At 41.4% G+C, this 13,637-nt stretch overlaps 1 protein-coding gene across 1 annotated transcript in view; it reads left to right on the forward strand.

The window, feature by feature from the left end:
- Nucleotides 1–13,637, forward strand: part of CMTR1 (cap methyltransferase 1) — a 56,881-nt gene that overhangs the window by 2,045 nt on the left and 41,199 nt on the right. The window contains exons 2-4 of the mRNA XM_063096841.1: nt 123–260; nt 10,830–10,981; nt 12,506–12,664. Of these exons, the coding sequence (XP_062952911.1) occupies nt 128–260; nt 10,830–10,981; nt 12,506–12,664 (444 nt within the window). The 5' untranslated portion in view covers nt 123–127. The remainder of the gene's footprint in view (nt 1–122; nt 261–10,829; nt 10,982–12,505; nt 12,665–13,637) is intronic.

A 13,637-nucleotide genomic window follows, 5' to 3' on the forward strand; every position in this document is an offset into this window, starting at 1 on the left:
CTCTGGAAAATGTTTGGAGTTACCAAATCCCATCCCACTGATGATTTATACTTCGGAATCCCTGATCTGATACCAGTGGCTCTGACCCAAGGGCAGCTGACTGTCTGGATTTATGGTTACAGTAACAATGAGGAGGAGAACTGACCCAGAATTTACTGCCCCCATCAAGAAACAGAAAAAAAGAGTTGCAGAGCTTGGCCTGAACCTCAGCTCCACGTCCGACGATGAACCTCCCTCCTCTGTCAATCATACAGCAAAAGGTATGCTTGCCTGTGTGGTCTAAGGCCACTGGCCATCTGGTTATTTGAATCCCTGGTGCTTGAATTGAACAAGTTTTACATAGAGATGTTGGCCATAGACTCTCTTCCCTCTGCTGTTTTAAGAGTGGGGAAACTTATTTTAAATAAAAAATTGGAATTTTTCCAGAAGTGCCTTAGTTCTCTTCCTGGTTTTTCAGTAGGTGGCACTCTTTTGCTGCCTTAAACCAGTTAGAAGTAGTGAGCATTGAGTGCTGTGTGTTCTTAATAGCTGTTAATGATCCTGGGGCTCTTTCCTAGGGGAAGGGCTCTTTGCTGCAGCAATTGGGCCTAATCTCCTCAGGTTTTTGCATGCTGTTTTCTCAATTCCTTCAGCAGTTGTGGTCAGAAACACCACATTGTGGTGTATCAGTATGTTCATTGTTTACATTACGCTCAAAGGATTTCACTGATCTGATTGAAACTGGCATTTTGTTTTTGCCTGTTTTTTTAGGATTATGGACATTCAGAGTTTCTTCAGATGCTTTCTTAGTGTCTAGGATCTTGCCTCAAATACCAAGCAATTAGAAGTAGCTCCATTTGCATTTACCTTGACTTGCCAGCTGTATTATTTTCCTAGGGCTTCTGTAACAAATTACCACAAACCATGTGGTGTAAAACAGCAGAAATTTATTTTCTCACAGTTCTGGAGGCTAGATGTTCAAAATCAAAGTGTCAGCAGGGCCATGCTCCCTCCGAAGGCTATTGGGAAGACCTTTTTTTTACCTCTTTTAGTTTCTGGTGGTTGCCAGCAATCCTTGGTTTTCCTTGGTTTGTGGGAGCATAACTCCAGTCTCTGCTTCCACCTTCCCTTTGTGTGTCTGTGTCCAGATTTCCCTCTTCTTATAAGGACATCAGTCATTGGACTAGGGTCCACAATAATCTAGTATTACCTCATCTTAATTTGATTACATCTGCAAATACCCTGTTTCCAGATAAGGTCATATTCACAGGCTCTGGGTGGACATGATTTTTTGGAGGGACATTATACTCAACCTAGTACACCAGCAGTCTTGCATTTGGGATCCTCTGTTGGATCACTGGTAACTGGAATGAAATTTGGTGACAGATTGGTGACTGAAAGAGTGTGAAGCATCCTTTGAAGGTGGTAGGAAATACAGTTTACTCACAAGTGGTAGGCTAATTGAAGGGCAGTTACTCATCAGATGTTACTGAGAAGCTGGTCCAGGGAGAAGCTTGACAGGTGGTACAGCTAATGGAGCATTTGGTGCGGCTGTGGTCCAAGCGGGATAAGATACTCTCTTATGACCTTGTGTGTGGAGGTACGTGTGCCTTTAAAGTCAAGGAGGCTTCCAGTGTAGATGAGAAAGGCCGTTATGTAATTGGGGTTTCTAAGTGGGAAGGCAAAAACATATTGGGCGCATTTGTTCTACGGACTGTTAAGGAAAGGGAATTTTGCTTCTCACCTGGGATTTGAGCAGTTTGGTGAAGGTACAGTCTCCTTGGGTAGGGCTCTAGGATATTGGCAGAGATGGCCTACAAGGGAAAAAGGTGGGGGCAGTGTCTGGGGAATAAGTGATGCTCAGGTGATGGAGGTATCTGGTTCTGAGTGGATCTTCGAGGACATTGTTCTCAAGTAACATCTCTTTGAAGTAAGGAGAGGACAACTCCCAGGTAAAAGAAGGTAAGTCTGGCAGGCCAGTGGTGCAATGGATAACACGTTTGACTATGGATCAGAAGATTCTAAAAGAAGGTAAGTGTATAAGGTTGAGGATCCTTTAAGGAAACCAGTCTGATTTAAATTTCAAGCTTTTAAAAATGTGACTATGAATTGATATTACTTCCTTGCTCCTACCCCCAAAACACATAAACACAATCCCTTTAATTTTACCAAATAGCTTTAACCTTTTCTGGAAGTAGCACTATATGACTCAGTCGGGATTGACTGTTGCTGTTGTGTGCACAGAATGGAAATTCAGAGGTAGCTGGTCCCTTGTAAGTGTCTGGCCATAGGCCAGTTGGTCCCTTTCATTTGCAGAAAATGAGGCGGGAGGCAGAGGCAACTCAACATTGTGAGATTTCTCTAGGTTAACTTACTTTAAGAAGGGGCAGCTGCACACTGACACAAAAACTGAGGGCTAAAGTCTGCATCAACAAAACTTTTCTCTGTGCACTGACCCCCCCACCCCCCCAGCCCCCATGCCTGGAATAGAGTAAACACTCAGTAAATGTTTACTGGATAGAACTGATAAAAGGCAACAATAATATCTTTTCCAAGAAGCTTAAAATGCTTTACATCTTTCATTTTGCCAATCCCTCCTCCAGTCTGTAGAAGATCATTTCATTGAGTACTTAGCATTTATATCATCTGTGTTCTGTATCTGCTCCTCTTAGGTGTCCCCTGGACAGTGTGTTCTGGTAGTTTGCAGTCTCAACAGAAACTACACATCCCCTGATGTATATGCAGCTTTCCTATTAAAGTCATTACATTACAGGAGGGGTGTTTCCATTTGTTCCAACCACTTCTACCTGAATAGACTGTTCAAAGAGATGATTGAAAAATGCTCTTTGGGGAGAACAATTAGAAAAAGTATTAACTGTTTCTGTCTGTTAGGGCTTTGTGTTTTCTTCCTCTGCTAGATCAATGCAGTGACTGATTAATAGATCTCTTTAGTTTAATCAGTTTGTTTATTTTACATTATTCACAAGGTAGCTACACTGCCAGGTCAGAGACTGACATGTGGCCAGAGTAAAGAAGAAAAGGGATGTTGTCATGGCCACTGTTGTATCATGTGTTCTTCTGAGGAGTTTGAAGGCAGTTTCAAGTGTAAATAAACTCTTGGAAATTTGCTGTCAAATAACAACCTTTTTTTTTTTTTGTCTTTTTTGTGACTGGCCGCACCGCGCTCAGCCAGTGAGCGCACCAGCCATCCCTATATAGGATCCGAACCCGTGGCAGGAGCGCTCCCAGCACAGCCCAAATAACAATCTTTTGAAGGAGAGGAGGATGAGGCCATTTTGTTCTTTTTGGTTGTTTCTCACAGGGAAATTATGATCTAGACCCCAAGAAAATTTCCTTTTCTCAGCCGTGCATCTAATGTAGGCTCCTGGTCCTCCTGCATCTCGTTGCTTTGGAAGTTGCCAGGCTCCTTTACCAGCACCACATTAAAAGCACCTTCCCCTCCACCAGGTTTAATTCTTTCCTAAATAGGCTATTTGCCCTGAAACACCATTGCTTTCCTGTCAGCCCAGATTCATGACCTTAATCAAAAACTTCCTTTATTGGTATCTGTTTAAATTGCTCTAATGAGTTACCATTTGTCTGGCATGAAGGAGAAATTGAGTCTTTAAATAGGAATGAGTGTATTTCACAGCAGTTGTTAGGATGTGATGTTTATTAAAATTTGTAATTCTTCTGTATTTGTGTGCTGTTCATCTTGGCTATTCATGGAGCCACTCCTCCTTGTGTGTTGCCACTGTCATTTTTAATCTTGGTATGTTTGCCTTACTGCTCTGTTGCCATGTGAAAAAATTTGCCAACAGTTGGGAAACCTCTGGTTCCTCTGTAAAATGAACTTTTCTTCTTTAAAATGGCTTAATAATGATTTCTATCAGGTAGCAAGGGAATCTTAAATAAAAACCCTAAATAATGTTTTGTGCTCTCTGGTTGGTTTTAGAAGGGAGGCTCCCGAGGAGGTAAATGGAAGTGCCACCCAACTTTGACAAGTTCTCAATGCAACTAATGATTTTAATAGACTGACCTTATTACTTCTGTTAATTTATATCCTCATTACAAAATTGTCTGCTCAATGTTGGTTAAATTCTTATCAGTCTTGGGAAGCTAAATCTCCTCCTTAGTTCCTGCTATAGCCACGATGACTGTCTCCTTTTCATCTGAAAATAATGGCCCCAAAGGCCCAGGGGTAAGAGTAAGTAGTGTCTATGGCAGTCTGTGGACATCAGAACTAATCTGGGGAACTGTGTCTTAAATCATGTCAAGCTGAGAATTGGCTTCATATACCACATGAGTAAAAGAGTGAAAGGAGACTTATTTGCCTATCCAGCACACTTCTTCATCTCCTCACAAGGAATTGCTTAGTAGGGTGATATTTTAGCTCCCATTAACGTCTCTCAGAACCCAGAAAGGATGCCTTGGGAGGAGGAATGAGTGGAAAGACCTTTGTGCCAGAGTCACCACTGATTTGCTTAGTGAGCCTTCCACCTAAATTTGGTTCTCCCTGTCATTTTTGCCCAAAGTTGTTATGAAGAAAAAAGGAAACAAAAGATCTCTCTCTCAGATCCAAGGGTGGAGGGAACTCTGTATGCCCAGAATGTATTAATACCATTCCACTGCCTGTTGTTGGGTCCTTAAGCAAATCTAATGGCCCCGCAACTCATTAGAGCCGGAGCAAGGGCATACCCTCCTTTGAGAAGGATACCAGGTTTTTTAACCTTTTCATAGGTAGACCTATGAATGTCCAGATAGATAGCTGGAATACTGATTTAACATTGTAGTTTCTGATTAGTCAGGACCCTTCCCAGAAGGACCATTAGGGCTGTGCTCAAGGAGCTGCCCACATTCCTGGTACTACCTCTTTCTGTATTAAGCAGTACAGGTTGAAGGTGGGGAAGCAACTGAGTAAAGAGAATCTGTACTTTTGGAAGTGCAGTTCTTTAGCATGTGGGCACTGTGTTGCAGAGCACATCTCTCTCTTCTGCATGGGAGATCGTAGATGAGAGGCCCAGGGATAGTCTTGAGCCACTCAGGAGGCCTTTCCCCTCAGATCTACTGCTCTCTGAAGATTTCTCTGGAAAGGAACCAACCTCTTTCCACAGCTTAGGAAGGTAATTTATTTCTTTATAGCTTTATTTTTTAATCCTGATTTTCAAACTAATATATTCTTATTTCTCACAAGTGCAGAAAATGCAGAAAAGTGCACAACAGAAAATAAATATCACCTCATCTCTGTTTCCATGGTTACTCAGTGTTCTGGGTCTTTCCTTCTGAATGGCACACTCTGGCACTCTGATGTGTGCTGCATTGGTCCATGTAAGCAGGTCAGCTCCTTATTAAGAGAATTGGATAGCCACCTTAAGGGAAAGGGGCAAATTTTGTGTTTTTCATACAGGGGCATTCTCAGCCAAAATTCCCCTTGCTTACTGGTTAGGAACCAGAATTTTGTTTTTTAGTTTATTCTAATTTTTTCATGAGTTCACCTACCTTGTCTTTCTTTTACAAAATGTTATATCCTTAAAAAAATGCACATTTATCTGTTAGATTTTTAAGCTCTCTGAGGGTCGTTACTTTTGCATAGTACTCTGTCGTATATGGCATGGTCCTTTTATATAGAATAGGTCCTAAACCAAATAGTTGTCTGATCTATTAGACAATATTAGCGTTCTGAACTCTGACATATGTCCTATTTCACCCTACTGAGGGTAGGGTGGTGGGGAGCTAAATCATAGCCCAAGGAGGGTTCAGTTCTCTGTTAGGATAAAGGTATTCCATCCTTATCCTTAAACTTTTCAAGCCTGAACACCTTGCACGAGTTGTACGAAGTGTTGTAAGAAAAAATACTGTATCTTAAGGAGTCATATACTCATTAGGTCTTAAGGAAAGGTGATCCCTGGCTGACAGATCTTTAAATTCACTACAGTAAGCAATTAACTAATTTCTATTAAATGGAAAGCCTCAGTCCAGGTGTTGGGGATACAAAGTCGACTGTGACATAACTTGTTCTCCAGGAGTGACCCTGTCCAGTGGGGACAACATGTGACAAATGATAACTCGCTCTAAGCAGTGTGATCCGTGCTGTGCAGAGAGCATGAATACTGGTGCTCCTGGAGGACAGTAGAAAGGACAGTTAGGCCTGGGGTGCTGGGGAATACTGTTCTTTTCGAATGTCAACCCATAGCACGTTTGTGTTGTACTAGGGAAATAGATGGATCAGTACAGATAGGCTTTAGAATTGTGATGTAGTCTTCAAGTTATGCTTACCTGAGCAGTGACCACCTCGGGTCTATAAAAAATTGTTTTACAAGGCTGTTCTCTGTGTCTTTCCTCAACACCTCCCAGAAGCAGCCACTCTTTGCAACATCTTTTCTCAGCAATTTCTCTTCTTCCTCAAAGAAGTTGTGCCATATTGCTAAGTAAGTTTTTTCATATTTATTTTATTTCACATTTATTTTTTTTAAATTGTAATAGATAATATAGTCACATGGTTTTAAGTCAAAAAATATAAAAAGATAGCCAGTGTAAGCTCTCATGATATAAAAATGTAAATCAAGTTAATTTCCACTTTTTCTGAGTAATCATTTTGGTATTCTGTCTCAACCTGCATGTGTGGGATAATCAGTTTTATTGGTTGTCTTGTATATTTTTCCTTCCAAAAGCTCTTTATGCAATTATAAGAAATAAAAATTTGTAACCATTTTTTTACGCTTTAGTACACAAGAGTTTGGATGCCATGCTCATTCTTTTGACGGTGTGTCTTGGTGATCTATTTCAATATATAGAGGACAGTTTCTCAGGCTTTCTTGGTTTTTGGCACCCTTGGTGTTCCCATGACTTTTTTTTTTACCGTGTCCCTGGGCCAAAAGAAATACCTAACAGTTTCGTTTATTAAGTATTTATTTAGGACTAAATAACAAGCATTTGTATCCTGACTAATAAACATTTGGAGAAAATATATACATTGAAAAAAAGTTTTCATTTTATCCTTAAATAACCATATTTACTTATTAATGAGATTTGTTCACTGTTGACACTGTACAACTTCTCAAGTCTTGGAATCAGATTGGACACCAACACCTCCGTTTCCTGTTGTGCATTCCTCCTGGTTCATGATTTATACCATTTTCAGTGGGAATATACAGAAATTAACCAAATTTTTTAGATACAGCATATTTCCAAATTTGGGTGGGTTTGCCTGAGAAACTCCATGAATAAAATTACAGTGGTTTGAAGTAGTTTTCAAGTTAATAGATTTATATATTTACATAAGAAAGGAAAGAGCCAATGACAGTAAATATCCAGACTGAGGATTATCCCACTTTGAATAGGGGACAGGTAGCCTACCACTTCTGGCAGCTGCTCAGGTGAATCTTATTCAGAGTTCTTTGACAACAAGATTGTTGACAATGAAGATGATGGCTTAGGTCCTGAAGATTGCCAGCTCCCTCCTAGAGTGTTTAGCTCCTCTTCCCTCTTGTTTTTTCCCCAGTTTTCTTCCTGCGAGCCAGGTGTTCTCTTGAGCTACACTATGGACCCACTCTGTCATAAACTTGAAGGACTGTGAAAGCAAAGAACAAGGAGATTGTATTAGTCCATTTCTGTTGCTTATAAAAAAATACCCGGAACTGGGTGATTTAAAAAAACTTTATTGCTTTCAGTTTCAGAGGCTAGGAAGTCAAAGTCCAGGGAACACATCTGGTGAGAGTCTTCTTGGTGGTGGTTTTACAGCAATGCAGAGGTCTCACATGGCAGAAAATGGCAGAGCAGGAAGAGAGAGAGACTGTCCTGTGTTCTCCTTTTTAAAACCCTCATAACCACACCACGACCACCATTAAATCATAACTTAATCACTTCTTCAGTGCCCCACCTTTCAATTCCCATGATAGGATTTCCTGCCCTCAACAGTTACAGTGGGAAGTAAGCTTCTCTGATACATGGTCTTCGGGGGACACAATTCAGTTAGTCCACAGCATTCTGCCCCTGGCCTCTAAAGTTCATGTCCTTCTCATGGGTAAATACATTCATTCCATCCTCAAAGCCTTAACCTGTTTCAACTCAAAGTCCAAAGTTCAAGGTCCCATCTGTGAAATCAAAACAAGTTATCTACTTTTAAGATACAAAGACGGGATAAACGTAGGGTACATATTCCCATTCAAAAATAGAGAAATAGGCCAAAAGAAAGGGGTAACAGATCCTAAGCAGGTCTGAAACCTAGCAGGGCAGGCGTTAAATCTTAGCGCTGGCAAATCACACACCTTGACTCTGTATTCGATGTCCTCCGCACGCTGGTGCAGGGGTTGGGTCCCCAAGTCCTCAGGCAGCTCTGCTTCTATGGCTTTCCTGATCTCAGATGATGCTTTAGCTATTGCAGGCTGGCATTGCATGCTGGTAGCTCTACAATTCTGGGTCTCCGTGGCAGTCCTGCTCTCATGGCTCCACTAGGCATGGCGCTGATGGGGTTTCTCTACTGCAACTCCAACCCCGTGTTTCCATTCAGCGTTGCTCTAGCAAAGGCTCTGTCTAGTGACTCCACCCTGTGACAGATCTATTCCTGGGTCCCCAGGCTTTTCCATACATCCTTTGAAATCAGGGTGGAGGCTTCACAGCTCTGGCATTCTGTGTGCCTGCAAACTTAACGCCATGTAGATGCCACCAAGACTTCCAGCTTGTATTTTCCAAAGCTGCAAGTCCAGCCATACCTGGGACCAATTTAGCCACAGCTGGAGCAGCCAAAGCAGCTGGAAGCAGTTTCTTGAGGTGGCTCTGGGCAACAAGCCTGAGGGGAGGGCACCTCATGCCTGTTCTCTGAGACCATTCTGTCTCCCTAGGCCTCTGGGCCTGTAATGAAAGATGCAGCCTTGAAGATCTTTGAAATGCCTTCAAGGCCTTTCTCTCATTCTCTCCACATGGCCAGGCTGCTGCAAATTTTCCAAATCTTTATGCTCTACTTCTGTTTCTTCTGTACTAATTTCTTTAGCAAATGGTGGCTGGGCTACACCCTTGCTTTCATGGCCAGGATGAAAGTTTTCAAACTTTTTGCTCTCTGTTTTCTTTTGAGTTATAAATTCTGGCTTTACGTCATGCCTTTTTTGCCATAACTCAGCATAGACTATTGGAAGTAGCCGTGCAACTTCCTGAATGCTTTGCTACTTAGAAATTTCTTCCACCAAATACCCTGGGTCAGCACTTCAAAGTTCCATATTCCATAAAACTTTTGGGCATGAACAGAATACAGCCAAGTTCCTTGCAAGTTCAAAGCAAGGATGATCTTTGCTCCAGTTTTCATTAAATATCTTCTTGTTTACATCTGAGATCTTCTCAGAAAGGCCTTTATTGTCCATATTTCTATCAACATTCTGCTCAGCACCATCGTGATTTTCGTGTCTTCTAAATTCCCACCAGATGGCTGGCCTGTGGCTCACTTGGGAAAGTGCGGTGCTGAAAACACCAAGGCCAAGGGTTTGGATCCCTATATAGGGAAGGCCGGTTAGCTCACTTGGGAGAGTGTGGTGCTGACAACACCAAGTCAAGAGTTAAGATCCCCTTACTGGTCATCTTTAAAAAAAAAAAAAAAAAAAAAATTCCACCAGCAGCTAAGCTTTTTCTAGCCTGCTGCTTCAGATTCTTCCAGCCTCTCAACACCCAGTTCCAAAACCACTTCTATATTTTCAAGTATGTGTTATAAGCAACACCCCACTTCTCTAGTACCGATTTTCTTTATTAATCCATTTCTGTTGCTTATATCAAAATACCTCAAACTGGGTGATTTAAGAAAACAAAATTTGTTGTTTACAGTTTTGGAGGCTGGGAAGTCCAAAATCCAGGGAACACATCTGGTAAGGATCTTCTTGGTGGTGGCTTTACAGCAATGCAGAAGCCTCACATGGCAGAAAATGGCAGAGCAGAGAGAGAGAGACTGTCATGTGTTCTCCCTTTTTTTTAATTAAAAAAATTTTTATTAGCATATTCATTGTTACAAATCATACTTATTCTTTATGCCCTTATTCACCTCTCCCCTTCCCCCTCCCTCCTTCCCCTTTCTCTTCCCATGTGCTCTCCTTTTTAAGGCCCTCAGAACCATGTCCATGACCACCATTAAACCATCAACTTAATCACCTCTTCAAGGCCCCATCTTTCAATTACCATAATAGGATTTCCTACCCTCAACAGTTACAGTGGGAGTTAAGCTTCTAATATATGAACTTTGGGGTACATAATTCGATCAGTCCACAGCAGAGATTAAGCAATCAGAAACTGTTGGTCTGATGATGGAATTATTGAAAATGTAACCAGGCATCAGTGCTTAGAAATTGATGTTCAATTGTTCAATTAATAAACAGCAGCAACAAATAACAATCATATCTTCAGTAAATACACTTTATATTTGGCAGTTTACTTTCAAACAAATTATTTCATTTAATCTTTGAACAACCCTGTGAGGTAGGTATTATCTCCCAGTTTTGTAGTGGAGGAAATTGAAAGGTTGGGGAAGGAAAACTGTTACTTTTGAGCTCCCATTGTGTCAAGTTCATTAGGAACTTTTTATGAATTGCCCAAGATTACGTAGCTAGTGAGTGGTAAAGAATAGATTTGAGGTTGGCCAGTTGGCTCAGGTATACAGTTAGCACAGCCTTATAACACCAACCTCATGAGTTTGGATCCTCATATTGGCCAGCCTCCAGAACAAACAAAAAAGAATAGATTTGACCCTGGATCTTTTAATGAACTTTACGTGTGCAATGCATAAACTGAACACTAGTTGAATAAATGAAACTTGGACTTCTAGAAGCTATTTTGTCCCAGTGTTTCATCTAAACATTTTCCTTTTTCTTTTCCAGCATCTGCCACAAGCCTCAGTGGGTCAGACAGTGAGAATGAAGGGAAGCAACGCAGCTCTGACTCATTTGATGATGTGTTCAAAGCAGACTCCCTTGTGGAGGGAACTTCTTCTCGCTACTCCATGTATAATAGCTTCTCCCAGAAGCTTATGGTATGTCAGCACTTGGGTTGGGTTTCTAAAGCTCCACCGGCAGAGTGAGAGAAGGACAATTTGTATGGTATGAAAAGGAGCAAAGTTAGGGCATGGGTTTTTACTCTGCTTTTCAGTTACTGAAGTTTAGTAGAGAAAGTGTGGCCCCCTTCTTGATGGAAGTATCTATCATATTTGAATCATCTATGGGAAATGACTGCTTAGGCCTGTTTCTCCTGTTCTGTCTAGAACTGGATCACCTTTTAGTATCCTTAGTAATGAGTTCTTATTATAAGCACATGTGAATATACTTCCCTAAACATGGATGTGTGTCAGTGGCTAAAGAGGCTTCATGCTGTGTTTTTCTGCTCTAGTGAGTGATCTCAAAAGAAATGACTAAAATCCTCTTCATTCCCAGGTGCCTAAAATAAATGGAAGAAGCGTGGTATTTTCTTTCCAACAGAAGGCCAAATTCTCTTTCCCAGCTTTCAGATCCCATTGATACATCACAAGAAGGAAGGTGAATAGGAAGACCCGCTCACTTTCCTCATCAAACTTTAGTGTGTGTGTGCAAAGGTTAGGGAAAGCCAAGTTTGCCTTTCATCTAGTTTGAGGAGTGTCATAGTTGATGCCTCCGTTTTCTTTTGGGTTTATTTAAGAATGAGAACTGCCACTGCTGAAGTCATAGGTCAGGATTCTAGTTTGGAGGCCACAAGCTTTGGGGAAGTGGAAGATGGAGAGGCTTGTGACTCAGCCTCTTTGACTTGGGGGAAGGATTTGTGGCTACTGTAGGAATTCCATCCAGCTCTTGAGCTGGTAATGCCCCTTTCAAAGGGAATATAAAGCCTCCAGGGGGAATTAGACCTTCTTAGAATTGGAATTCTTTTATTAGGCAAGGGTCTGTGGGATTTGGGTCGCTGATCTGTGGGGTATGCACCTAGGCCCAGTAACTCTAGATTTTAGTGTGAGCTTGTAGATGGTTGACATTTAAAAAAGTGTTTCTGTCCCAGGATCTAATAGTACCTTCTGCACCACAGTTTTACATGAAGTGAGTTTTCAGTTAATGTCTTGATTAAGTGGGCTCCTACAAACCCTTGTTGTCCTTGCCTAGTAAGGCTATCTGATAGGCTGAGGGTAAGGTAGAAGTTACTGCTTGAAGCGATTCCATTTTAAATTATGTTTTCTTGATCAACTCTACTCTAGATCTACTTCTCACTTAATCAGACAAATTAGCTGGAAGGGTAAGTTGTGCAAATGTCCCGTGAGGTTCATTAAGTATTCTTGGTGTTTTTATTCTATGAGGTCCCTTCTCATTTATCCAACTTCTGGTTGCCCTAGACTTTCACCTTCCAGAATAGACAGCCACTGGGCCCACAGTATACTGCAGTTTTTTTATTTATACTTCTTTTCTTCATTAGGCTAGAAGGCAAACTTTAGGCCTTACCGATCTGTATTTCTCAAGATCTGGCACAATGTCTGTGATGTGATAGTGGCTAAATGAATGTCTCTTGGACTGATTTGTGTTCCATTACTTCTCTTTTTCAGGCCAAGATGGGCTTCAGGGAAGGTGAAGGATTGGGTAAATACAGCCAGGGTCGGAAGGACATTGTTGAAGCCTCTAGTCAGAAAGGTCGAAGAGGCTTGGGCCTGACGTTGCAGGGCTTTGACCAGGAGCTGAACGTGGATTGGCAAGATGAGCCAGAGGTAACTGATGTGGGGACGAGGAGACAGGAAAGCTCCTTCTGTTTTTGGATGCATGACTTTAAGAAGCTATCTATCTTTACAAACTAGAAATCTCCAGAGGCAGTATGAACAGGGTGATTAGTGGAGGATGGAATTAATTTCTTACATGAAAGGTATTGAGGATGTCCAGAATGGAAGACTGAAGACTTAGGGAGATACCATAAGATGTGCATTTGTTTCCTGTTGCTTTATAGAACTGCCTAAGACCAGTGGGTAGAAGGTGCTGGAAGGCAGAATTTGACTGCATAAAGAACTTTAATAAATAGATACAGCTCTCTACAGGTGGACTAAGATACCTCACGAGGAAGTGGGCTCCCTCTGCTAAAAGGAATCAAGTGGGCCAAATGAGCACCCACTCTCCCATTGTGGGAGTGACTGACTTAGGTGCCCTCTAAGGTCCTTGTACCTGCACAGGTTTATGCCATCTGGCTTCTAAACAGGTGCTTGTTTATGCCATATAGCTTTTTTACTGTGCATTTAGTCCTTTTATCTACTTGTGTACCAGTTTGTTTTAACCCCGAAGAACAAAAAAGACTCTTACTGTCCCTTTTCATGGCATAGATAATGTTGAGATGTAGTTTTTATTCATTTATGTCCTACCTTATTCCACAAAGGATTTGAAGTAAGTATATAATAAAAGCACCTAAAAATAATGATGTTACCATTACAGAGTTGGAACTAGAGTAAATAGAACACAAATGTCTAGCTTTCTAAATAGTTGCTATAGTTGAGCTCCAGATGTGGCTCCGAACTCTGAAAAATTGATTTTATTTGTCTCCCTCATGTTCCAGTTCAGGAAATAACTCCCATGAAGCTGAGCATGATAAAAGCCTAATAAGGCTTCAGAGTAAGATTATGACAAGCCAGGAGGTAATAGGTTCTGGGAGTGGCCTTGCTGTGTTGCCTTATAGTTGTGACGAGATGAGACCAGCAG

The sequence above is a fragment of the Cynocephalus volans genome, chromosome 5 (genome assembly GCF_027409185.1).
Source record: "Cynocephalus volans isolate mCynVol1 chromosome 5, mCynVol1.pri, whole genome shotgun sequence".
In the NCBI taxonomy this organism is placed as follows: domain Eukaryota; kingdom Metazoa; phylum Chordata; class Mammalia; order Dermoptera; family Cynocephalidae; genus Cynocephalus; species Cynocephalus volans.